The sequence below is a fragment of the Narcine bancroftii genome, chromosome 2, assembly GCF_036971445.1.
Source record: "Narcine bancroftii isolate sNarBan1 chromosome 2, sNarBan1.hap1, whole genome shotgun sequence".
NCBI lineage: Eukaryota > Metazoa > Chordata > Chondrichthyes > Torpediniformes > Narcinidae > Narcine > Narcine bancroftii.
In genome coordinates, this window is record NC_091470.1 from 291,644,800 (window position 1) to 291,669,773 (window position 24,974).

Below are 24,974 nucleotides of genomic sequence, written 5' to 3' on the forward strand. Positions count from 1 at the left end.
CTTTCTCTCTCTCTCTTCCCTTCCCCCCCCCCCCCCCACTCCCCCCATAATAAATTATGACTTTCAAATGTGATTTCTGGGTTAAATACCAAACTGTATTCAAATAGCATGGATTCTAGGCATCAAAAGTAAAACAACATTTTGTGGACACCGTAGTTGAAGTAAAAACACAAAATGCTGCAAAAACTTAGCAAACAGTGTCCTTGATGAAGGGCTCAAACCCGAAACGTTAGTTATGTATCTCTACCTTTGCTACAGAAAGGTCACTGTTTGATCTGCTAGGTTTCTCCAACATTTTGAGTTTTTACTGGAATCTAGACATGGTGCCTCAATTAATTTTTTTTCTGGTTGTTTCAGATTTTGTTCATCTTCTTCAAATCTATCTTTTGTTATTTGCTAATGTCTTGACCACTCACATCCACCCAGATCAAACATACCTTTTGTCATTCAATCATTCCTACCTTCTACCCTACTGTGTATCTTCCACTTTTCCTCCCCATATCTCTTGCACTTTAATTATTTTATCTGTAATGTTTCTGATGAAAGATCATCAATCTGAAAGGTCAACTTTGTTTCTCCCTCCACAAATGTTGCACAACCTGCTGGGTTGTTTCCATCTAATGATTATGTCATGTGACTTGTAATTTTGATTAAAAAATTATGTTCACAGACATGAAACTATCCACTGATCTTCAGGTTTCCTGGAACTTTGCAACTTGAATAGACAAATGTCATTTTGGTTAAATCTCATTTAATGATAGCGAAGCATTATTCCCTTAGCAATGCAGTTGGGCTTGAACCTTGGAATCTTCTAAAAAAATTACACACTATGAATTTACAACAATTTTAATTTCTGCTCGATATTAATCAATTGTATTAATGACAATGAAAAACATGTCCTTCTATCAGATCTGATGAAAAATCATCGAATTGGAACATGACCTTGTTTTTCTCTCTGCTTTTTTTTTGTCTGCACAGATGTTGTTGGAAATGCCAAGTTTTCCATCATTTTCATTGAGTCACTACTTCTTTCACACTGTATTTATCAAATCAGGAATGCTGAAAACTGTGGAGAAGACATGTTACTTTTCCCTTTTCATCTCGAAGAAAAAAAACAAATGAACTCAACTGTGCTTATTTTGAGTTTAAAAAGTTATTTGCTTATAAAAAGATATTGCACAATGAGCAATATCTATAAAATAAACCTGTAGTTTCTGCAATAAACTGAAGGTATGTGTTCACAGCAAAGAAAGTGCTGAATATTGATTAAAGCCAATTACATATTGGTGTTGAGAAAGTAAACATGCCTATTACAAAAAATGTATGGCCATTCTTTAAGACAAAACAGATAAAGTTTAGTCTAAACGTTGACAGCATACTAGGTTAGTGTGCATGCCACTTGAAGAAGGACATGCAACAGACAATAAACTTACTGTGTTATATAATTTGTCAAATTCAGCATAACGCCTCAAGACGAACCATTCATTTCTGCCAACTCGCACTAGTACTTTGTATACCTGTAGGAAAAACAGAGCAAGAAATTAACTTTTAAATATTACGAAGGCAAGTCAACCCATTAGTTTGTAACATTCTTTTAATCTTTGTTCACTGAGCTTTCTTATGACTAATATACATCTTTGTGCTTTGCATGGTTTTGCCATTCTACCAAAGTTATAAAACATGTATTTTAACTACAATCCAATCCATGATTGATTATAACTTGGTAACTATTCAACACAAGCTTAACATCTCTCCCAGAAACTGTAGACTCTCACTGCTGTTTTGCTCTGCTTAACCGCAACATGAGATCTCAACTTCACATCCATTTCATTACTAGGAGAATGACTTGCATTTCAATCAAGCCCAAGCTGCTATTATATACCTCACCAATAACAAATAGTCTCTTTATGCTTCTGTTATCCTCTAAAACTGATTTGACAAACACTCTCTTCCCTCGTGTTCACCTTATTTTTATGTTACATTAACTCCAACTCATCTGGAATTTTGTTGTTCGTCCTGTACCAAGTTCCTCATTTCATGATAACTCTTAACATCCTATCCTTCCCAAGATTTCACAACTAGTCATTCTCCAGCCTGAAACTTCCAATGCAGTAACCATTAGTTATCTCCTATTGATTCTTTCCTTGCCGTGACTCTAGTTATCCAACATCCTTGTAAATTGATGTACACCAATGACAAAGATGCTAATTATGATTGAATTATCATCCACATAACACCTTTACAGCGCTTCAACCATCGTATTAATCTGCTTAACTGGTTGCATGTGTGCATCCGAAAACATCGCAAATTTAAAATTGATTGCTTATGTAAAAATATTACCTATATGAAGATAGGGCAATTTAGAAAATACTTTATTACGTTAAGTTTCTATAGATGATACAAATTAAAAATCAATTTATATTTGTTCAGCAAAGCCTAGCAAAGGTTATTTCCATACTTACCGTATAGCGCTTTTTTTTTTCACGGTGTTCATCAAAGCTGGGAATACTGACATTGGGGCTTGCTGATTTTGAATTCATTCTTTTGATCCTCCGCCAATGATGGTTCCAAAACAGGAGAAATGTTTTAAAGGTGTTTATTCAAATTCAACAACTCAGGAACACATCTTGTTGCTTTTGTAATAAGACCTACAAGAGAATAAAGTTTCAGAAAAGATCATGCATATTAACATCAATCACAATTTAAGTATTGTTTCTGAATGCTTGCTATTTCTAAATATAAAATTTGAGCAGGAACAGGCCACCAAGCCTTTCAAGTTTGTCCAACCAGTAAATACGTTCATGGCTGGCCTCAACTCAACCATCACCCAATTCCTTGATCTTCCAAATAGATATCCACCTTAAAAATATCTAATGATTTGTCCTTAACCATCCTCAGGGGCAGAATTCCAGAGATTCACTGTCTTCAGGAGAAGTTTCCTGCGACGTCAGTTATAAATCTCTTATCTTATGACTACATCCTTCAATTTTCCTCATGTAGTGATGGGTACATGTGACTGATGTCTGTAAGGATAACCTTAGTTTATATGACCTACAAGATTAAAATGATTTAATGATATTTCATTCTTGTAAGGCAGAGACTATTATAGCTGATCCATCAGATGCATCCTTTAAGGTGTTTGTGATTTGTGGTTATTTTATAACTTTCCCTTTAAGAAAAATGGTTGTTTTGTAGAGTTACTATGATGTCATATATTGTAATATCCGAGCAGATGAGGAACTCATTTTCATTCTTGGAATAACCATGGAAGGAGAGTAAGCTCACTTGAAAAACTTTTCTTTGAATTCATTATTATTAATTGTTAATTACTTATTATAATTTTAATTTGTTTAAGATTGTCATTCTCATTTACAATATGCTTTGTTTTACTCATCGTTATGAAGCGCGAAGCTATGAAAATGTTTATTCGCTTTTATCAACTGCAATTAAAGCTATTTACAGCTGCAATTACGAAGTTTGATTTATTTGGATGAATAAGATGCAATTCGAAATATCGAGGTTTACATTTCTTGGAAGGTGACATGTTTTGAGAATGGGAAATATTTGAAGCTGGGAAGTGTTATGTATACATCCAGCTGCACAGCTCCAGTTGCTTTAAGAAATGCCCACTTTAATAGGCAGACTGTGTTTCTCCAAAGAATATGGTATTTCTTTTTAAAGGAAATAAGATACATCTAGGCAATCATCCAGCTTTTGAAATAGTTCTTCACTTTCATATCACATAGTAAGATAGAACTTAGTGGTGACAAATGCATACTTTGCATTTAATCAAGGGGCTCATTTAAAAGAATAGTATTACGAGCTCAGAGGACTCATAAACCCAGCAACAATAGATATTCACCAAGACAAATGGTTCCTTAAACAAAAGTTGCTTTTAATTAACTTTAAACATGAAAACAGAATCACACTTAAACTTATCACTATTGACTTAACTAGCCTAACTTAACCCCCTTCTTATTTCTAAGCGCAGGTGTATGTAACCAATGTGCAAGTTCAGAAAAGTTCTTTGATTCACAGTCCAATTTCACTTCTCATTCCTCCAAGTTCACTGGTTGCAGGCAATTCTTATACTGCGCACAGAATTTGACATTTATAAAGTTCACCAGGCTTTGGTACTTGAAAGGTAAATGGTTATCACTCAGGAACGTTCTTGTCGGTTTTCAGAGAGAGATTTGTTGTTCCAGGATATCCACAATTGATTTACTTCCATCAGCCACTTCAGTGTCTTGCTGATGAAACTTTCCCCTTCAGGGTTCTCCAGATGATAGCCTCTTTCTTTCAGGTCATCACAGAGTTCTTTCTTGTTTCCCTCATTCCAGGTAAAACATTAGACACCCAGCCCTCTCCTCTTGCATGAACCACAAGGGCTTTGACCAGGCTGAACTAAGCACTCACAACCTGTCTTCCAAATGAAGCTTGCCAGGTTGTCTTGTTCCAGTTCCAGCTGCTGTTACTGACTGTAACACACTGTAGAACTGACCTGTGTGTGTGTGTGTGTGTGTGTGTGTGTGTGTGTGTGTGTGTGTGTGTGTGTGTGTGTGTGTGTGTGTGTGTGTGTCAAAAGCCTGTTTGACTCTCTCTGCTTGCAAAACCACATGACCCTCTTAGAACAGCTCCAGACAATCTGCAGCTCCGACAAGCTCTTTTATCTGTTGCCTTTGTGTAAACAAAGGTCTTGTTGGTTTTGTTTTACAAAATAGTTGGAAGCGTTATAGAAATTAGGGATGGTGCAACGTCCATCTGTTGATTTAGCTTGCATCCAACAGTTATCGGTTAATAGCATTGCCAAAAACTTAAAGATTTGCACTGGAGTTTATCCACATACTGAAAACAAGGAAATCCAACACAATTGATCATAAGAGACAATTAATCCTGCGGCACTTACATGTTAAAGTTTCTAAGCTCTGAACTTGTGTAGGTCTGCAGAAGCAGCCTTCTGCACAGACATGAAAAAAATGGAAAATGACCAATCGTAAGACTTGTTATAAAACTATGCAAAAACAGTCAGAATATTTGATCATACACATGACTAATGGCTCTGGAACTAGTACAGCAAAGAGTTACAGATTTGCAACCTGGAAATAGTTAACGGATATAAAAGGAAGCTAAATTTGTTTTCATCAAGGTGTGCATGCACATGCATCTTAATACATCAAAATTGAGCCCAGGGGAAGGCATTCATTGCATGGTGAATATGTGCACAGGATTAGTTTCTCTTTTCTGGTTTACTTATTTAAGTTTCTATTATGCAAAAAAAACCCACTAATGCAACACCTTGCATTTTTGGCGATAACTATTGGCCAATAACGGTCAAAAGCAAAGATTACACTAAATCAGATGCAAACCAGAGCCATGCTTCATTAAATCAACATTTTAAATTATTTTCTAAAAGCAAAAACTTTGAAAAACAGAATCAAATTCTTGTCCTATTCATCAACATTAAACTAAATCCTTTGATTTTATATAAAAGGTGTTTTTGTTTCAAGAAATTTCTATTTTAATTTATCTTTACTTTTTCACACATTAATGCAAAATTTTGGATACCTGCCAAGTCACATTTCTGAAAGCAAATTATATTTTTTTTGAAAAGGAAGGTAAATAGATCAGAAACAATGACTTTGTTCAAGATGATGAATATATAGAATGGATTCCCAAGGAAATTGAACTTTACTGATAATGTCAATTATGAACTGCAAACCTCAGGTTTTTGAACAATGGCATGACAGATGCACATTTTATGTCCAGGCTACTAAAAATAAAAAGGAAATTATGCTCAATTTGCATATGTCCCATCTAAGCAAGCCCCAAGCTCTTTTAAATATCATTTGAATTCTCTACTTCCTACTCTGACCTCTCATGCCTCATTCTCCCAAAATGGTTCAGTGAACTTGAGTAGTTGAACCTAATACTTAGATTAGGCATCTCATACCTCCGAGATGAGAGGTCCAGATCTGGAAACAAAACTAGTAGTTTTGACTGCCAGTGCTCCTTAAAACGGACAACAACCCACATCCACATCAGAGGGGGAAATGTTTTATTCTCTTTTCATATTTGCTGGATTTTGTGCCTAGATTACGTCTTGACAATTTCACTATCACAGGGAAAGGAAACAAGGATCCAGAAAGGCATGGTGCAGAAAAATCTCTCTCCTTTTGATTGAATTCCCACTGGTAGGATCACTCAGGTTAAGTGGGTTAAGATTAAAATTAAGGTTAGCAAGAAATGTTGTTGGTTCACTGCTTATTGCAAAATTCTGGATACAGTCCAACAATTTCAGATCACAGCCTCCTGTCAACAGCCACGGTTAGCAATGCTTCTCCTTCTCTTATTCCGTGGACCACTTTTGGTTTTGCAGCTTCTCAGGTTACCATATTCTCTGACCTTTCTTCATCAACTGCCATTTAACTCTGTCATTTAACTTAAGTCTCATTCCATCACAAATCTTCCACATTATTCTTTCCTCTCTGCATCAGTCTCTGAACTTGACTAAAACCCCTTGCATCTCTAACTTGTTCAAATTCAAGACTGCATTCTCTCCAGATTCTGCATGATCTGTTGCATTTTGTCTAGGAGTTCAAACATCTGCAGAATTTTGTATTAGTACAAGAGGTGTTAAAGTCAGAAAATAAATATATATTTTTTAAATATCTTAGATATTCAATGGAACAATAATTATTTCTATTAAATGATCATCACATATAACTCATAATTCATCAGCTGCATTTGGGACAGAAATCCATCAAGAGATCAGAATTGCTTTGTAGCCCTTTTTAAGTGACTAATATTTATAAATTTTTACATTTGAATTTGTGCCAATGGGGGATTGCTAGAATGACTCCTATAACAAGAAGCCAAGAGCACCAATTTCTATTTTGTCAGTTTCAGTTGATGGAGGCATAATTAATAGGGTATTTAAATGCTGTCACATTCTACAGCACCAACACACTTACGGAAATAATCCCAGTTTTATTTCATTTTAAGATAAACTCAAGGAATCATTTTTAAACAGTTATCTAAGCAGTCCACTTCTGACTACATCAAGACCAAGACAACATTCAGGCACTGGCTAATAAATGGCAGTTTGCATTTCTAATATCCATCTCTAATAGGAGAGAATCACTTGACAGTCAATAGCACGAACATCACTCCTGGACTGGAGGAGATCCATATATTTGAATACACAAAATGTGCTTGCGATTAAAAGGTTTATGCAATTCAGGAAATTATGCTTGATATTGCCCTCTTCCCATAGTGGTACCCATCATGCCCTGTTTAGTTTGAATCCATGTCTTTTTCCACTCTTTGATGGAAGCAAGCAATCTTAACATTCTTTTCCCATTTGTACCTGCTGTCCTAAAATTTAGGAATGGCAGAGAATCATCTTCTAGGACTGGTTCAGGATCAGATCTGGGAAGAATTAACTCTTATATCCGCTTCTGCACTCGTAGATTTGAGTTATTGAACTGAAAAGATTATGCAGTGTAAAATCATTCAACAATGATAATGAAGGGAAAATTTATGCTCCCTTTAACTTAGTCTGTTGGGAAATATTGACATGCAAAAGTTTGTGTATCAAATTTGCAAAATGTTCTGCCCCAACCAAATTCAATAGTCCTTGAAAATGAACATGGTGAACAAGCAGGATAATAAACCCAAGCTTGGTGATTGTTAAACTGTCAGTACAATAACTTTAAATTTACAGAACAAGCCTGCACCTACTGATGAGGGGAGTCTTTGTAGCTGAAGGAAACTTTAGAAGTCATTTTACAAGGGATTCAGATCCATGAAATGGAAAGTCAGAATTCATCAGCTGCATTTGAGACAGAAATCCATCAAGAGATCAGAATTGCTTTGTAATAATCAAATTATGAGCACCAGATTAGAGGATCTGGGAATGGGGATGGAAGGTAGTAGATATTTCCCTTTTCAAAAACCGACCAGATGCCTTTCCATACAAGCTCAGATGTTTGTGGGAAAAGTGGCCTTTCTGTTCCACATCAAAACTCTGGCCCTGGAAGACCCACACAAAATGCTTTCAAAAGTTCAATTTATGCTCGTCTTTGATTTGATATTTTGCCTGTTGAGGTTTTGAGGGATTGAATTCTTGGTTAAAGTGGCATCTAATGAATATAGCACTACGGTGCAAAACAAAGGTTGTAACTGAAAGAGGCAACAACAAAAATCCTCCCATGTTGAGAAACTAATTTTAATTGTGCAAAGTAAATGAAGATTCACTTGTTCATTGGAAGTCAACAAGAAACTCTTTAGAATGTGGGGTCTAGTGCAGTTCAAAAGTGTTGAAGAAACTCAGCAAGTCACACACCATCCACAGAAAGCAAAAAGCAATGGACATTTCAGCCTGAGCCCTTTCTCAGGATTTTGTAAAAAGAGACACATGACTGAATAAAAAGGTGGGGGGGGGGGTGGGTTTGGGGGGGGTGCAGAAGGGGGAGGAAAACAGCCCAACTGCTAAGAGGTATTAGGTGGTTACAGGTGAAAGGGTAGGCATGAAAGAAACTGAGAAGTGATTGGGTGGACAGCTAGTACCTTTCTCCTGGGGCAATAGCTAATAACAGTGGATATCAGCTTTAAGGTGAGTGGAGGAAAGTTTAGGAGAGATGTCAGAAGTTTTAAAAAAGTGGTGTATGCCTGGAGTGCATTGCTGGGGGTGGTAGAGGAAGCTGATATAATAGGGATATTCAATGAACATAAGAAAAATTGAGGGCTATGGATGTCTGGTAGGGAAGGATTAGATTGTTAAAGGTTTATTATATAGGTTGGCACAACATAGTGAGCCAGTGAAAGGCTGGTAATGAAGCATATCAACTCCTGTCCGAACGGTGACATAGATCCATTCCAGTTTGCCTATCGTAGAAACAGATCAACAGCAGATGCCATCTTACTGGCTCTAGACCTGGAACACCTGAACAGAAAGATGCGTACATCAGGATGCTCTTTATCGACTACAGTTCAGCATTTAACACCATCATCCTCTCAAAACTGATCAGCAAACTATAAGACCTGGGAGTTAACATCCTAGTGTAATTGGATCATGGATTTCCTCATCTCCAGACCACAATCTGTGAAGATTGAAAAGAACTTCTCCATAATCTCCATCAGTATCAGAGCACCACAGGGCTGTGTTCTTAGCTCCCTGCTCTACTCACTTTACACCTTCAACTATGTAGCTTGGTATGATAGTAACACCATCTACAAATTTGCCAGTGATACCATGTAGTGGGTTGTATAAAGGAAGGGGATGAGTTGGAGATTGAAAACTTGGCTGAATGGTGCACCAACAACAACCTTGCACTCAATGTCACCAAAACTAAGGATCTGATTGACGACTTCAGGAAGGGAAAGCAATCCAGTGATCATTAGAGGGTTGAGGTGGAGAGGTTAAGCAAATTTAGGTTCTTGGGAGTCACTATTTCAGATGATCTTTCCTGCACCCAACACACCAATGGCATCGTGAAGAAAGCACATCAGCCCCTCTAATTCCTCAGGAGTTTGCAGAGGTTTGGTACGACACCAGAAACCCTGGCAAATTTCTACAGGTGTGGTGGAAAGTATACTGACTGAAAGCATCATGTCTGGTATGGGAACACCAATACCACTGAGCAGAAAGCCCTCCAAAATGTAGTGGACACAGCCCAGGACATCACAGTCTAAAATCCTCCCCACTATTGAGTACATCTATAGGGAATGCTGCCATCGGAGGGTAGCAGCAATCATCAAAGATTCACACCACCCAGCACTTGATCGGTTCTCACAGCTGCCATCAGGAAAGAGGTATAAATGCCACAAGACTCGCACCACCAGGTTCAGGAACAGCTACTACTCCTGCACCATCAGGCTCCTCAACGACAAACTCATTCAGAGACTCATTTAAGGACTCTTACCTGTGCACTTGATTGATTTTCCTTGTTCTCTCTGTATTGCACAGTTTCTTTACATTCATTATCTGTTTACAGTTCTTTTATTTGTTTTACATGTTTACACTATGTACAGTTTATCTTTGCACTACCAATTAGGGGTAATTCTGCCGTGCCTGCAGGAAAAAGAATTTCAGGGTTCTATTTGATGTCATGTATGTAATCTGACAGTAAATCTGAAATTTGAGCTGAAGGGCCTGTGATGTTCTGTAACGTTCTATGTTCTAAAAACTAACACAAAGCCTAAAAAGAAACTATTTTAAACATAATGGTGAAAATGTCAGTAGTTGTCATTATTCTATGAAAATGACAACTCTGTAATGTCTTTATATGAATGAGCAAACTAATCCAGAAGTCTTTACCTGGAATTTACTGTGAGTTGGCTGGCTGCTCTCCAACACAGAGCTCTTCATGGGATTCAGCAAGGGAGCTTGCACTTGGGCTAATTGCCCAATAATTTTGAGGTATGTTTGAAGGAATGCCTTTAGTCAAAAAAGTAGAGAAAATTTCAGACAACGCCTTGGCGGTTGAAGGCATTGCTGCTAAGAAATAAGCAATTAAAAGCACAGAATTCCAAGCATGTAGTTATTGTGCATCAGTGTAGAGCTGGAAGAAGTTACAAAAATAGGGGAAGATAAAGGTATTTGGAAACAAGGATGAGGGGTTTAAAAAATAAATTAGTCAACTGCATATCAATGTAGGCAAGGAAGATTTGGGAATTATGGGAGAATGGGTCCATATTATGAATTGGATTTGCTAAGTTTTGTAGAAAACAAAGAATAAGTGGGAATGAGATGAAAATAACTGAAATTAAAAGAGAAGGTGACAGATAATGAGTCTGGATCTTGGTATTGATGTGCATATATATTAAAAAAATGTAATTCAAGCTGAAGCTCTGAGTATCAATAGGTTCTGATGGGAAAAATGAAAATTAAATTTCAACTACTGAGTTTTTTAAGCAAGTAACATTTATCTCTCTTAAGTCTCAACCTCCTTCCCAAGAAATGTGGGAATGAATGCCTTGAAGTAAGAGGGAACAAAGTTGTCTCGAGTCTACAACATAAAAACATTTGGTCTTGGTAGTCCATGAAGCAATTAATCCTCCACATAAGCTTTCTCCCATCAGTTTCCATCGTAGTCATAAGGACGTTTAAATCAGATTCTCTTCCAGAGAAAAGGACCACAATCTTAGTGTTGAAAAATCAAGAACATTGAAAATGCTGGAATTCTGAAATATATAGAGCAAATCCTGGAAACTCTAAGTAGGTCAGGCAGTAGCTAAAAGAGTTAACAGAGTCAAAACTAGATGAAGAGAGAATATTTAATTTGGAGAAAGAGATGGAAAGGTCACTGGCAAGACAAAGCTAGGGTGGCACTGGGGATAAGCAGTAAACAAATTCATCAGTCAAAGGGTTAATTGGGACAGTTTTGGAGAGAGAAAATAGCTCTTTGTTCTTGAAGCAATGAAATGAGGGAAGCTAGAGAAATAGAGCACAGAAAAAGCAGTGTTAATATTGCAAAATACAGAGCTGCAGGTCATATCCAATATGTCAAACTTTGTATTGGTCACTGATAAAGGCCTATTCTGAAATAGATAAAGAGAATTGCCTGAAGTTTTAGAATTTGACATCGCCCAAAAAACTGCACAAGCTCAGACAGAAAATGTGATGCAGCTCCTCAAGCTTACATTGAGCCTTGTTATAACATCATCGCAAGTCACAGTTAGATAGGTTAGATGGGCATGGGAGAATTAAAACAGTAGGAGCTAGTCCTCTTAAGTTCAAGTTTATTATCATCTAACTGTACGTATACAATCTAACAAAACAGCATTTTCTCTGGACCATGTTGCGCACACAATAAATCACATATCTACATAAAGATACAGTTTAATATAAATATACACATATTTAGGGATGATTTACCCAGTTACAGGATATTGGTCAGCCTATGGGAAGAAGCTTGCTTGGTTGTCCCAATTTTGATACTCCTGTACGTCCTTCTTGATTGCAGTAGGTCAAAGTGGATCAAACACTTTTCAATAGTTATCAGGCTCTTGAACCTCCCCTTGATACACTAATTTGGAAACACTCCAACACCACAAAAGGACTGCCTGCACCTTTGCAACATTACTTCTTTTTGCATGAAGAAAACTGAATATTATCTTTTTTTATATGTATTTACTAGCAGGATACTCGGCATTGCCCAGGAATTAAAACACTCAGTGTTGACTACATGGTTGAAACAAATACACAAATAATCTTCATGGTAATTCTGCATAAATATATTTTTTCCCAAACACAACATTTATATTCTTTGTAACAGAGATATACGGTTCAAACAAAGTTGACTTCTGGCAAAACATAGACAAACAATTCTCAGCTAAGGGCTTCATAATAAACAATGTTCTTAGTTTTTCCACCTGGAGCATTTACATAAAGACTGTTTGATGCTTTTCCCCATGGGCAGCTCTAAGCTGAATGTTCCAACATGTGAACATCCAACAAAGAGTTGCCCATGGGAAAAGCAGGGCTCTTCCAATTGCAGTCCAGTTACTTTCAATGCCTGATCTTGGGAATTGTTGACGGACATGGCAAAGTGGGACTATCAAAATTAGTACATCTTCTCCCTTACTACGTTCGGAATGTATTGCCACCTCAATATCATGGGGCATGTTGCTGTTCTGTTTCCCAGTGCCTGCCCCTTGCCTGTCTGGAGGCCTGAGCACTGAGATGGACGTATCGCTACTGTTCTGTTTTCTGCTGCCTGCTCTTGCCTGTCTGGAAGCATCAACAGTGAAGTGAGACTGATGTTCCTCTGCTGTCTCAGGGTTTGTGAAGAGCTGCTACCAATATGCTTCAATGTTTGGGGCCCATACGGAACTCGATTTGCCCACTTGTTTTTATTCTGAATGTACAATGATGCACTGCACTGTAACTAATTGAGGTGTCCCTGGTGCAAGTTCAAAATTTTATTTTGAACGTCATATCACCTTAAAGGTTAAATTCAATGCGGTCATGACATTCAGCTTCAAATGTTATCCCTACTGAACTTCCTTGGACATTTCTAGAGTGCTCTATATTGATTTGCATGGAGAACAGACATACATGCGCATATATATTAGATTGTCTTTTTGACTTAATTAAGTATTTAATACATTTATGTAGTTATTTGTAATTGTTTAAAAACAACTGCCTAACAAAACTACAGACAAAAGAAGCTGTGTATGTTTCAGTGCATTTACACATTGTTCAATGTATATAATAATAAACTCATTATTATTACTGGGAAGATGGAATGGAGTCCTAACAGACATCATGGTGGGAAGCATTATTGTCAATATACGGATGAGAATCTGTCCTGTGAGCTTTAATAGATGTTTGTTGCTAGCTCATTTTCTGAGATGATGGAGAGATCCAGAAATGGAAGATTAGTAACAATCAGGTGGAGGGACTCAACAGATCAAGCAACATCAGTGGGAGAAAGACAATAGTTTGTTTCAGGCCTGAACCCTTCATTGAGACTGAGAGCATAGAATTAGTAGGATCTGAAACAAAAACTGTTCCCACATATACCTCAAAAATACAAGAGTAGTTTGGGCCTGTAGCAGTTTCCATACTACACATTTAATCAAGAGAAGGTGATTGGAGTCAATTCAACATTTCCTAATGATAATGACTTAATTGCCATATGCAAAAAATTCCTGATAATTACATTCAGATATTCATTATGAAACTCAACCATGTTCACAAAACTCCTGGGCTGAAAGTAATAAACTGTATTTGAAATGCTTACAGAAAGTAATATATATCGTAATACTTTTAAGTCACCAACAATTTACAGTCAAATTCCCAATCAACCAGAAACTCAAACAACTGGAAAAAGGCAAGGAAATAAATATATAGATTTAAAAATAAATAAAGTTTAAAATTTTAAAAGTAAAGGTTCTCCAAAGCAACACACAATCCCTTGGTGAAGATGGGAGTTAATTATGATGTTAGCCTAGTTAGCATAGCAGCTCGCACAACACTGTTACAGCACCTGCAACTGGGATTTAAATTTAAAATTTGTAATTTACGGGAATTAGCTGATCAAAGTGAAATTTACATAATTAAAGATCACAATATTCAATGTTATTTTTATTGAATAATATACGGTTATAAGGCCTAAATTAAAATTAACTGTGTATCAAATTGAATTTGTACAAATTGCTTTAGCAGTTTCTAGGAAATGTATAGCAATACCATGAAACTCAGATATAGATGGCAAGCAGAACTTCATAGTTGTATACCATTAGAGATTACTTATAATCTGCGAGATAAATATCATGTGTTTTGGAAAATATGGCACCCATATTTACAAAATATGGGTATATATGTTTAATAGACTCTCCAAAGACCTCATCTCTTGTATGGTCCATTATCAGACTTTATGATATAAATGCTCTATTCCCTTGGCATTCTCCAGTCCTTTTTCTATATTCTTTTCTCTTTCTTTTTTTTCTTTCTAGGGGTTTTGGGGGAGGGGAAGTGGGAGGGGAGGGGTATTTTTAATATATCACATGTACAATTTTTTTGAAATAACTTTTGAATTTAATGTAATGAAATTATTGTGGTTTAAAATTTGTAAATAAAATATTTTTTAAAATATTGATATTATTTTCAAATTACTTTATATTTTCCACTGTATTTTGTCTTTAAAAGGTGTATTCTTAATGCAGATGTTTTCATTAAGCATCGGAAGAGTGAGTCTCAGTCAACTGGAAAATTAGCACATCTGGCATCCGCGATCCTGTAGTTGCCAGATAATGGGGATTTTTACTGTAATTAGTTACCCAGTGGGAGATGGGTTTTCTTGAATTCAAACTTCAAGTCTTTCTTTCACTTGAAAGCATTGATGCATTTTGTTGGTGTTTGGATTCTTCTAGCTAAATATTCTGTAATTTTTTATGGCTCGATACAGCAACAGATCTCCCGGGAAATAAAAGTATGCATGATATGGCAAATTTATGACCATTATTATATTTCTTTCTCATGCCCAGTTGACAATAAAGCACAACTGACAAGGCAGGGGAATCCCAACTACAGTGAATTAATTGTTTTAGGCCAGATTAATGTCTTCACTCCTTGACTGATCATTTCTACTCATGGATGCTGCACAACTTGTTGAGTTCTTCCAGCACTTCATGGTTTGCTCAAGATTCCATGATCTGCAGTTTTTAATATTTCCCAAAATGTATTATTTGATTGTGGAAAAAAAATCTGCATTCTCTCACCTGTTTCTAAAAGCAGTTGCAATCAATGCATCTCTTTTCTCAATTACTAAATATTAGAAAAAACTATTCAAACAACGAACTCTCAAATATTTCTATGTGGCTTTCCCTTAATTATTGACATTTACATTTTTTCGGCTATATTAACTGCTTCACAGTTTACCAAATTTTAATTGCATTTCATTATAATTAAATAGTACTCCAAGTCCCACCACTTATCTTCACTGCATTGACAGAATGGCTTTGATAACCAGTGAGCTGCTGCCTTCAGGCTAAATGGTTGCCATAGCTGCTGCTTCAATTAATAATCACAAACATTCAAAAATTAGTACCTACTTTAAAAAAATTTAAGTACTTTTAGAAGTTAAAATACTAAAAAAAATTAAAGCATTCTAACTTACATAAATCAAATAGAAAGCTTCACTCATTTTTTTTCTCCTAGCAACCAATTTTTCTCATTCTTTACAGCAGCCCACTGCACTTGCCAAATTAACTTGATATGGGTTCAGCTGGCACTTTAGAGGCCGAGAGCTTAGGCATAATTGCTGACAGATCTGCGTGGATCTTGGCAGAATTTAAAAGTATAAATAATACTTTAAATGTCACAGTGAAATGTAATGTATCAAGAGCTACTTTGAATCCGCAAGTGCAATTTGCAGTTCCAAATTTAAACTTGAAAGCCTTCAATCACATCACGATAGGGTTAAAAATACTTCATTAAGACATTATGAAACAGGAACAAAACACTTACCATAGAAAAATAAGCTTCTTTCATTAATGATGGAAATATTAAAAAACTTAGTCCATTAACAGAGCAAAAGATTGCATAAAATATATATCCAAATAAAAAGAAGAAATATTCATGGTTTAAAACTGCTTCAAACAGCAGAACACACTGCCACAATTGAACTGACCAAGGAAATTGCCTTTCTACTCAAACAGGATATTAGTGAGCTTACTTCCTCAATTTTTCTGTTGCCAAGGGGTTGTAAATATTATAAAAATAAAACTGCAATGTACAGTATGTCACACAAGGTTCCCCCCATCCCACCCCCACAGAACTGGCAATTACTTTCCTGACTTCCAAAACAAAAGTGATTCACAATTGACAGTCTCTAAGTAATGTGGAGATAGTGATAATGTAATCATTTTGTATAGTGATCAATCAATGTAAAAAATTGTGATTTTGCTGAGAAAGTTTGATATTCAATTCTTTCTTTCCTCTTTTTTTACACTAATAAGCTGAATCAGTATGTTGATGCATTAAAAATGACTTGATTATAGATATTGGAATTACTCTTAAAACAAATCACTCAAAGGTCATTTAAATGCCTGGTTTAGTAGGATAAAATCACACATACAAAGGATGAGAAGTACAAGAATCCAGCTGATGAACAGCAGTTCAACTAATCACCTTCAATACCAGAGATCACAAGCATATTCAATCCCAGGAACCACTTCTGCAACTGGATCCTTGACTTCCTGTCTAACAGACAGTGAAATCTGTGAAATAGGTCGCAATTACCTCTTCCACAATTGCACTCAACACTGGTGCTCCACAAGAACATTTAAGCCCTCTACTATGCTGCTTCTACATCCATGACTAAACATTTGCTGGGGACACCAAAGTCAGAGGCTAAATTTCAAGTCATGAAACGATAAAAGGAAGAAGATTGAGAGTTTAATGATGTGATGCCAAATTAATAACCTTCCTCTCAATGTCAGTAAGACAAAGTGGGGGGGTGGGGGGTGGAGGAGAAGCGGGAAATAGAGCTCACACAAATGTCCACATCAACGGTGCTAAAGGGACTTCAAAATAGCTTTTATGTTCTTATGAGTAAACATTTTCAGTAAACTGGCCTGGACCAACTTACACTGACATAACAGTCAAAACAAAGTTCAGTAAGTCCCACCCCCCCCCCGCCACCCCAGTCCCTCAACAATTTTGACAAGTGCACCATTAAAAGCATACTTACTAGATGCATTATAGTTTAGTATGGGAGCTGCTGTACCGAGAGATCTAAACAAACTTCAGAAGGTGGTAAATGGAAGTCAGAATATCACACAAATTTCCCTCCTCTCCATCAATACTTTTTACTACCCAGGAAAGGCAGTAAACATACTGAAGGACCTTCCCACTCCAAGCATACTTTCTTCTCCCTCCTCTCATTGGGCAGAAGGTTCAAGAGTGAGAATTTGGGCAGCCTTCAGGCTCCTAAATTAACCTTACAACTGTGGTTTCATGCTGGCCTTGTTACTTACTGGTGATCTTTTCATTGTAACACTGTACTCTGTAATTGTGCACTTGCTCTCCAACTTTGTATGGTTGTATGCACGTTAGAGATGACTTGCTGGGCTACTTGCAGAAGAACCTTTCTCACTGTAGTAATAATGAAAATAAGATTATTGTCATATATATTGTACAACATACACATGCACTGAAATTCTTACTTGCTGCAGGTATTTTGTAAAGAAAACAATAGTATACTAAATTGAATTAATAAGAGATCATAAATACAAAAATAGGTAATAGTCATAGATAACCCAGTGCAAAAGAAGACTGCATTAATGCAGACAATCCTTTCATGGTATTGAATGATACCCTATTTCCTCATGGGGTGTAGGGAGCTCTGAGGAGAGGGAGTACCTTTGGTGCTGATAGCTGTGCCTCACTAAGTGGGGATGGTAGGCATCACTGGACTTCACTCATCTCCTAAATCTCTCACTTGTTGGCTCCTCATGCCACACCCTGGAAACCACTTCAGCTAGCGGGTGAAAACAAGTGAGGGGGTGGTGTCATTACTACGCCACATGGCGATCATCCCAATAGCAGAGCAGGCAGAAGAGGAGACATCTCCCAAAAGCTACAAAGACGGATGAGGATGCCCAAGAACTGCTGTGGACCAACAAAAAACAGAGGGCTTGCCCATCTAGTGTGTGAAGCCTGGATTCAGTGGATTGGGTGGAAGAAACCATCAACAGGCAGAAAGGCAATTCTCAGCAATGCATTGTGGAGCACCAAGAAGTGAGACGCATACAGAACACTGCTGGCCATCCACTCCATCCTGACCTGTCTCTAGCCATCTCAACTATGTCTTGCCACTGGGTCCACATAGGCCGGGTTGAGAGAGTGAGGCTGACGACCTGCGCAACTCTCCCTCACTTTAATCCAAGTCAAGCACAAGTCATGACTTCAAACCCAACGATTTGACTTTGAAGCCATGGTCATCTTCAACTACAAAAGGACGAACAACAACATATACTTATGTAATAGTTGATCTCGTGTAATAGTCGATCTCATGTAATAGTCGAACCACCCTCCTTCCTTATTTCTTGGCCCAAAAACCACTATTTTATGTATGACCCATGTAAAAGTTGTCTCCCCTCACCCTATTTTTGGCCCCAATCGCTGCACAAGCTCCTAACACCCTGACCATGAACCCTCTCCTCAGCCACCCACCTATCTGAGCTCCCAATGACACGACGATGCACATTTGCCCTGGTCACCCACACATCCGAGCTCGCAACTGCCCACCCATCTAAGCTCCCAATGACCTGACCATAGACCCTTGGCCCAGCTGCCTGAACACCAGAACTTCCAATGCCCTGGCTACAGACTCTCTCGAAGGCCCCCAGCCACTGCTCATTTGAGCTTCTGAAACCCCAAATGCAGACTTGCCTCCCTGTCCTGGCCACCTGAGCTCCCAATGCCTTGAATGATGCAGGTACTTACTGTGGTCAAAGGTAGTACCCCCACCCCCCCAATTTGACCTGAAAAATTGGTTCCTAAAACTCGATGATTACACGAGTAAATATGGTACTTCTGGATTCTTGTGTGAAATTTTAGCCCCTGTAAAGTATGACATGTGAAAAAGTTGACCCTGCTAGATTTAACCCAAAAAATTGGTCCAAAAATTTGATTATTTCGAGTATATATGGATTTCATAATTTGTATATCAAGGGGAGGAAGAAGAGTCTGAGAGGTGTTTCAAAGAAATTGTTCTTGAACAAGAAGTGCTGGTCTTCTCACTGCCCAAAGGAAGCAGTGAGAAGATGTTGTGACTGGGTGGTGGGGGGTGGTGGAGGGGGTTCTTTATGATGTTAGTTGCTTATTGAGGCAGAAACTCACGTATATTTATTAAATGGGAGGTTGGAGCCTGTGATGTACCTACGTTTGTTACCTTCTTGAGCTTTCTGTGTTCCTGAGCATTCAAAATCCCCGATTCAACTAGTGAGAATACATTCCACAGTACACCTGTAGTAGATGTTTGATAGAGTATCAATGAGATGCCAAATCTCCTCATTCTCTATAAAATTAGAGCCATGTGTGTGCCTTCTTCACGGTTGCTTGATGTGCTAGCTCCAGAAGAAGTCTTATGAAATATGGACTCCCAAGAATGTGAAGGTTCCAACTATCTCCACTCCATCCCATCAATACGGACAGCTATGTAGTCCCTCACCTCCTCCTTCTTAAAATTAATCATCTTGGTGACGTGGAGAGCAAGATTGTTGTTCTGGCTCCACCCAACCAGATTTTCAATCTCTATTCAGTATTCTGACTCATCATTTCCAGGTGGTAATGTGGCAATAAACTTGAACTGAAATGCACAAAAGGATTTAAAACTCTTACTGCAAGCCACTTTTTTTATTAAACACCAAATGAATTTGTTGAAACTTTTATTAGGAGAGGAAATACTAATAAATTTACTTCTGCAATGCATCTTCTATTACAAATGGGAACTACTAAAAAGGGAGTGCATAAATCTAGACCGGTGGTTCTCAACCTTTTTCTTTCCACTCACATACCAGTTTATGCTATCAGTGCTCTGTGATTAGTGAGGGATTACTTAAAGCGGTATGTGAGTGGGAAGGGAAGGTTGAAAAAATCGCTGCTCTAGACCCAATTGTTACTGAAATATTTTGCTTCAGAAAAATTGTCATTGGCCCATTTCCTTTGGAGTTATGAAACCATCCACATAATGAGTCAATTAGGTACAATTAAAACAGTGGTTTTCAAACTTTTTCTTTCTACCCACATTCCACCTCATGCAATCCCTTACTCATCACAGAGCACATAACGGCATAGGGGATACTTAAAGTGGTATGTGAGTGGAAAGAAAAAGGTTGAGCACCACTGATCTAGACAGAGATGGGAGCTGGATTTGAATAACACAATTGATGGTCAGATCTCTGTCAAGATTGAATGACAAATACTATTAATGTAAGGTACAGATTTGTTCAATATAATTTCCTACATCAGTTATACTTAACACGATAAAAAGTGAATAGAATAAAATCAGATTTATGAGATCAATGTTTTAGGTGTGGTGAAGAGATAGGAACTTTCTTCCATTCAACTTGGTCATGTCTCAAGGTAAAGCCTTTTTGGGTGGATTTAGGAACTTTTTAAGAACAAGTTACAAGCATTGTATTTCCACATAACCCAGATTTATTTTTATTGGGAAATATTGAAGAAACAAGGCCTGTTGAAACTATCAAGATACCAAAGGAAATTTATTAAAATAGCATTAGTGGTGGGCAGGAAGTATATTGCAGTGCCCTGGTAATCAGATTCACACTTGGTTATGGGAAGATGGAATGCAGAAATTCAAAGCTGTATCCCCTTGGAGAAAATTACATACAATTTGAGAAATAAATATGGTATATTATTGCAAACTTGGAGCCCTATTATGCAAATTTTAAGTATAAATATGATGTTCTTCCATCCTCTTGAGACTTGTGTTAATCTTCTTCCATAAATTGATCGCATAAACCCTGTTGGAGTCTGTGTGTTGAAGCGACCCTCCAAGCTATTTTTCTTTTTCTCTTTCTTTATTTTATATTTCTCTATCTTTCTATATGGGGGTGGGGTAATAACCATCATATAATGATTGATACTTTTTAAAATTTAATTCTAACTGTTTTATATAATTGTTTATTACTAACATGTATGGGGGAAAAAATTAAATAAAATATTCAAAAAAAGAAAATGTTTTGTAAATTCAAATCTAAGAATAGCACAAATGATTTTTGTATATTCCATTAGAACACAAGATTAGAAGATAAAATACAGATTTAACAGGAAAGGAAAATATATCAATGAGACAAAGCTAAGAATACAAAGGTAAATCATGCTTTTAATTATGAGGCTTACCTCAAAGGATCAAAGTGCTTCACAAGTTCTCTTTTGAAGTCCAAATATTTTGGTGAAATACTGGGCAATTGTCAGTGAAGAAAGTAATCAAATAGAGCTGATGAGTACATGGAACTACGATATGTCCATTACTGAAACTTGTCTGGAGGAAGGACAAGATTAGCTGATGCTGGTACCTGGTTTACCTGTTTTAAAAAGAATAGGATGGTAGGTAAAAAAAGTGGGGGTGGGGAGGGGGTAGCATTAATGGCCAGGGATAGATAGCATCAGGGCTATTGAAAGGGAGGATGCTGTAGATGAAGTGTCCACTGAGTCAGTGTAGATGGAAAGCAGAGATAGGAAGTGAACTATCTCTGTGCTGGGATAGGCCTCGGGAAACAGAGGAGCAGATAAATAGGCTTATTTTGGAATGGTGTGGGAAATATAGGATTTTAGTTATGGGTGACTAGAGGGGTAGTTGGGGCTGAATTTGTCAGGTGTGTTCAGGAAGGATTCCTGACACAGTATGTGGACTGGCTGACAAGAGGAGAGGCCAGACTGGATCTGGTTCTGGGGAATGAACCTGGTCAGGTGGCAGACCACTCAGTGGGGGAGCATTTAGGTGAGAGTGACCACAACTCCTTTAGCTTCAGCATGGCTATGGAAAAGGATAAAAACAAACAAGATGGGAAAGTGCTTAATTGGGGAAGGGCTAATTATGAAGGGATAAGGCAGGATCTAACAAGAATAAATTGGAAACAAGGGTGTAAGCACAGAAGTAATGTGGAGGAAGTTTAAGGACCACTTGCAAGGTTCAAGATTTGTCCCACTGGGACAAGAAGATTGTAGGAAAAGGGAACCGTGGCTGATGAAACAGGTGAGGCAACTAGACAAGAGGAAGAAGGAAGCATATGTTAGACATTGGAAGCAGGAAGGGCTCATGAGAAGTATATGGTTGGCAGGAAGAAGCTTAAGAAAGGAGCATGAGAAGGCCTTGGCATGTAGAATTTAGGAGAACCCCAAGGTATTCTATGTGTATGTGAAGAACAGAAGGATGATGAGAATTTGGAGGTGGAGCTGCTAAAGGATAAGGGAGGCAACATGTGCTGGGAGGTGGAGGAGGTTGGGTAGATCTTAAATGATTATTTTGCAACAGTATTCACAAGAGAAAAGGACCTTGATTATGGTGAGGCTGAAATAAAACAGGCTTGTGTACTGGACAATGTGGAGATTAAGGAACAGGAGGAGTTTCCTTGCTGGTGATGGTGGTGGAGGCTGAAACATTGGGGGAATTTTAGAAGCTGTTAGACATATGGATGAAAGAAAAATACAGGGTTTTGGGGTAGGGAGGGTTTAGAACTTTTTTTTTGGAAGGAATATATGGGTTGGCACAACATCAAGGGCTGAATGTCCTGTACTATGCTGCATTGTTTAATCTCTGTGATCCCTGGTACTTTTCCCTGCAACTGCAGGAATTGTAACACTTGCTCTTACACCCTGACCCTCACCAGCATCGAGTTTCCCAAGAAGCCTTTCCACACGAGGTAAGGATTCACATGCACCTCCTCTAACCTCATGTACTGCATTTTGTGCATCCAATGTAACCTCCTCTACATCGGTGAGTCAAAATGCAGATTAGGGACTGCTTTGAAGCGCATCTATGTGATCAACTGGCCAAAGTTTTCATGGACATCTTCAGCATATCACTCAAACAGGGCATGATACCAACCTGTTTCAAACAGGCCTCAATCGTACTTGTGCTTAAGAGTGTGGTAACAGCTAAGCGACTACCAACCAATGACACATCCACAGTGATGAAGTATTTTGAGAGGCTGGTGTTGAAACATACAAGTTCATGTCTGAGCAGTGACAGGTCTATGGTAGATACCATCTCACTGGCTCTACTCAAAACTCCTGAACACCTGGACAGCAAAGATGTAGACATCAGAATGCTTTTTTTGATTACAGTTCAGCATTCAACACTATTATCCTCTCAAAACTGATTAGCAAACTCCAAGACCTGGGCCTCAATACTCCACTGGGCAATTGATTCCTGGAATCTTTCACCTCTAGTCCCCAATCAATGTGGATTGGCAAGAATACCTCCTCCACAATCTCCAGCAGAACCAGAGCACCACAGGGCTGCATTCTTAACGCCCTGCTCTACTTGCTTTACATCTGCGACTACACGATGTGGTTCAACAACAGCATTTACAAATTTGTCAGGAAACTTGGATGAATAGTGTACTACAACAACCTTGCACTCAATGCCACTAAAACCAAGGAGGTGATTGTAGACTTTAGGAAGGGAAATCCAGAGTTGTCTGATCCAGTAATCATTGATGAAAATTAGAAGTAAAGGTGGTGAGCATATTTAAATTCCTGGGAGTCACCATCTCGATGGACCTTTCCTGGAACAAGCATACTAATGTCATCATGAAGAAACACGTCAGCACCTCCACTTCCTTCAAAGTTTGTGGAGGTTCAGTATTACATTGGAAACTTTGCGAAACTTCCACAGATGTGTGGTGGAAAGTGTGCTGACTGGCTGTATCAAGGCCTGGTATGGGGGGGTACTAATATCACTGAGTGGAAAGCCCTGCTAAAAGTTGTAGACATAGCTCAGTACATTACAGGCAAAACTCTCCCCACCATTGAGGAAATCTACATGGAATGCTGCTTTTGGAGAGCAGCAGCAATCATCAAGGATCCACACCACCCAGGGCATACTCTGTACTTGCTGCAATCAGGAAAGAGGTATAGGTGCCACACACCTCATACCACTATGTACAGGAACAGTTGCTACTCCTCCACCATCAGTCCAAAACAACAAACTCAATCAGAAATGCATGAATGGACCCTTATTTTGCACATTATTTATTGCTGAGTTATTTTTCTGTACTTGCATAGATTGTTTACATTTTCTTTCCTTGTTTAACTTTCTCTCTTTTGTATTTTTCTTGAGTACAGTTTACGCAACTGATAACTAGGAATTCTGCCCGGCCCACAGTTAAAAGAATCTTAGGGTTGTCTGTGATATCATGTATGTACTCTTGACAATAAATTTGAAGTTGACTTGACATCCAAAATAGCTATTCTGCGCTTCCAGTTGTATGCCATCTCAACACCAAACTGTCTGTCCTGGGCTTTCTCCATTGCCAGAGTGAGGCCCAACATAAACTAGGCCCAACATAGGTCATATTCCACTTGGGTAGTCTATGATCTATGAACATACAATGTTCTAATTTGAGGCAATGAGTCCCCTCTTTTACTCTGTTCTTATACTGTTCTTCCCCTACCCCATCCGGTTTTATCCTCCTTCCCCACCCACCCATTCTCAGTCCCAACCTTTGGTTCCATCCCCATCTCCCCACTGGATTCTTCCACTCTCTCTCCCCCCTCCCCCTCCCTCCCTTTGGTTCTATCTGCTCTCTTTGTTTAAATGACCATTCTCTTCTTGTCTATTTATCAGATTCCATAACTTGCAGCCTTTGTCTCTTAATCATCCATTCCACCCTCTATGACTCATCTTCCTGCACCTGGATCCTTTGTTTTTCTTGCTTCTCTTTCCCTTTATCTGGAATATGCCAACCCTCTCCCTGTCCATCATGCTTCA

At 38.1% G+C, this 24,974-nt stretch overlaps 1 protein-coding gene across 11 annotated transcripts in view; it reads right to left on the reverse strand.

Moving 5' to 3' along the window:
- Window positions 1–24,974, reverse strand: part of sgk3 (serum/glucocorticoid regulated kinase family member 3) — a 107,768-nt gene that overhangs the window by 28,818 nt on the left and 53,976 nt on the right. For 4 of the 11 annotated variants that reach the window (XM_069921347.1, XM_069921351.1, XM_069921341.1 and 1 more), the window contains exons 2-4: window positions 17,488–17,605; window positions 2,463–2,648; window positions 1,434–1,517 (exon numbers count right to left, since the gene is read on the reverse strand). In XM_069921347.1, coding sequence (XP_069777448.1) covers window positions 1,434–1,517; window positions 2,463–2,540 — 162 coding nt within the window. In that variant the 5' untranslated portion in view covers window positions 2,541–2,648; window positions 17,488–17,605. Of the gene's footprint in view, window positions 1–1,433; window positions 1,518–2,462; window positions 2,649–4,906; window positions 4,958–15,976; window positions 16,050–17,487; window positions 17,606–19,685; window positions 19,824–21,379; window positions 21,565–24,974 lie in introns of those variants that run through there. The other 7 variants (XM_069921346.1, XM_069921343.1, XM_069921344.1 and 4 more) reach the window with 6 other exon arrangements.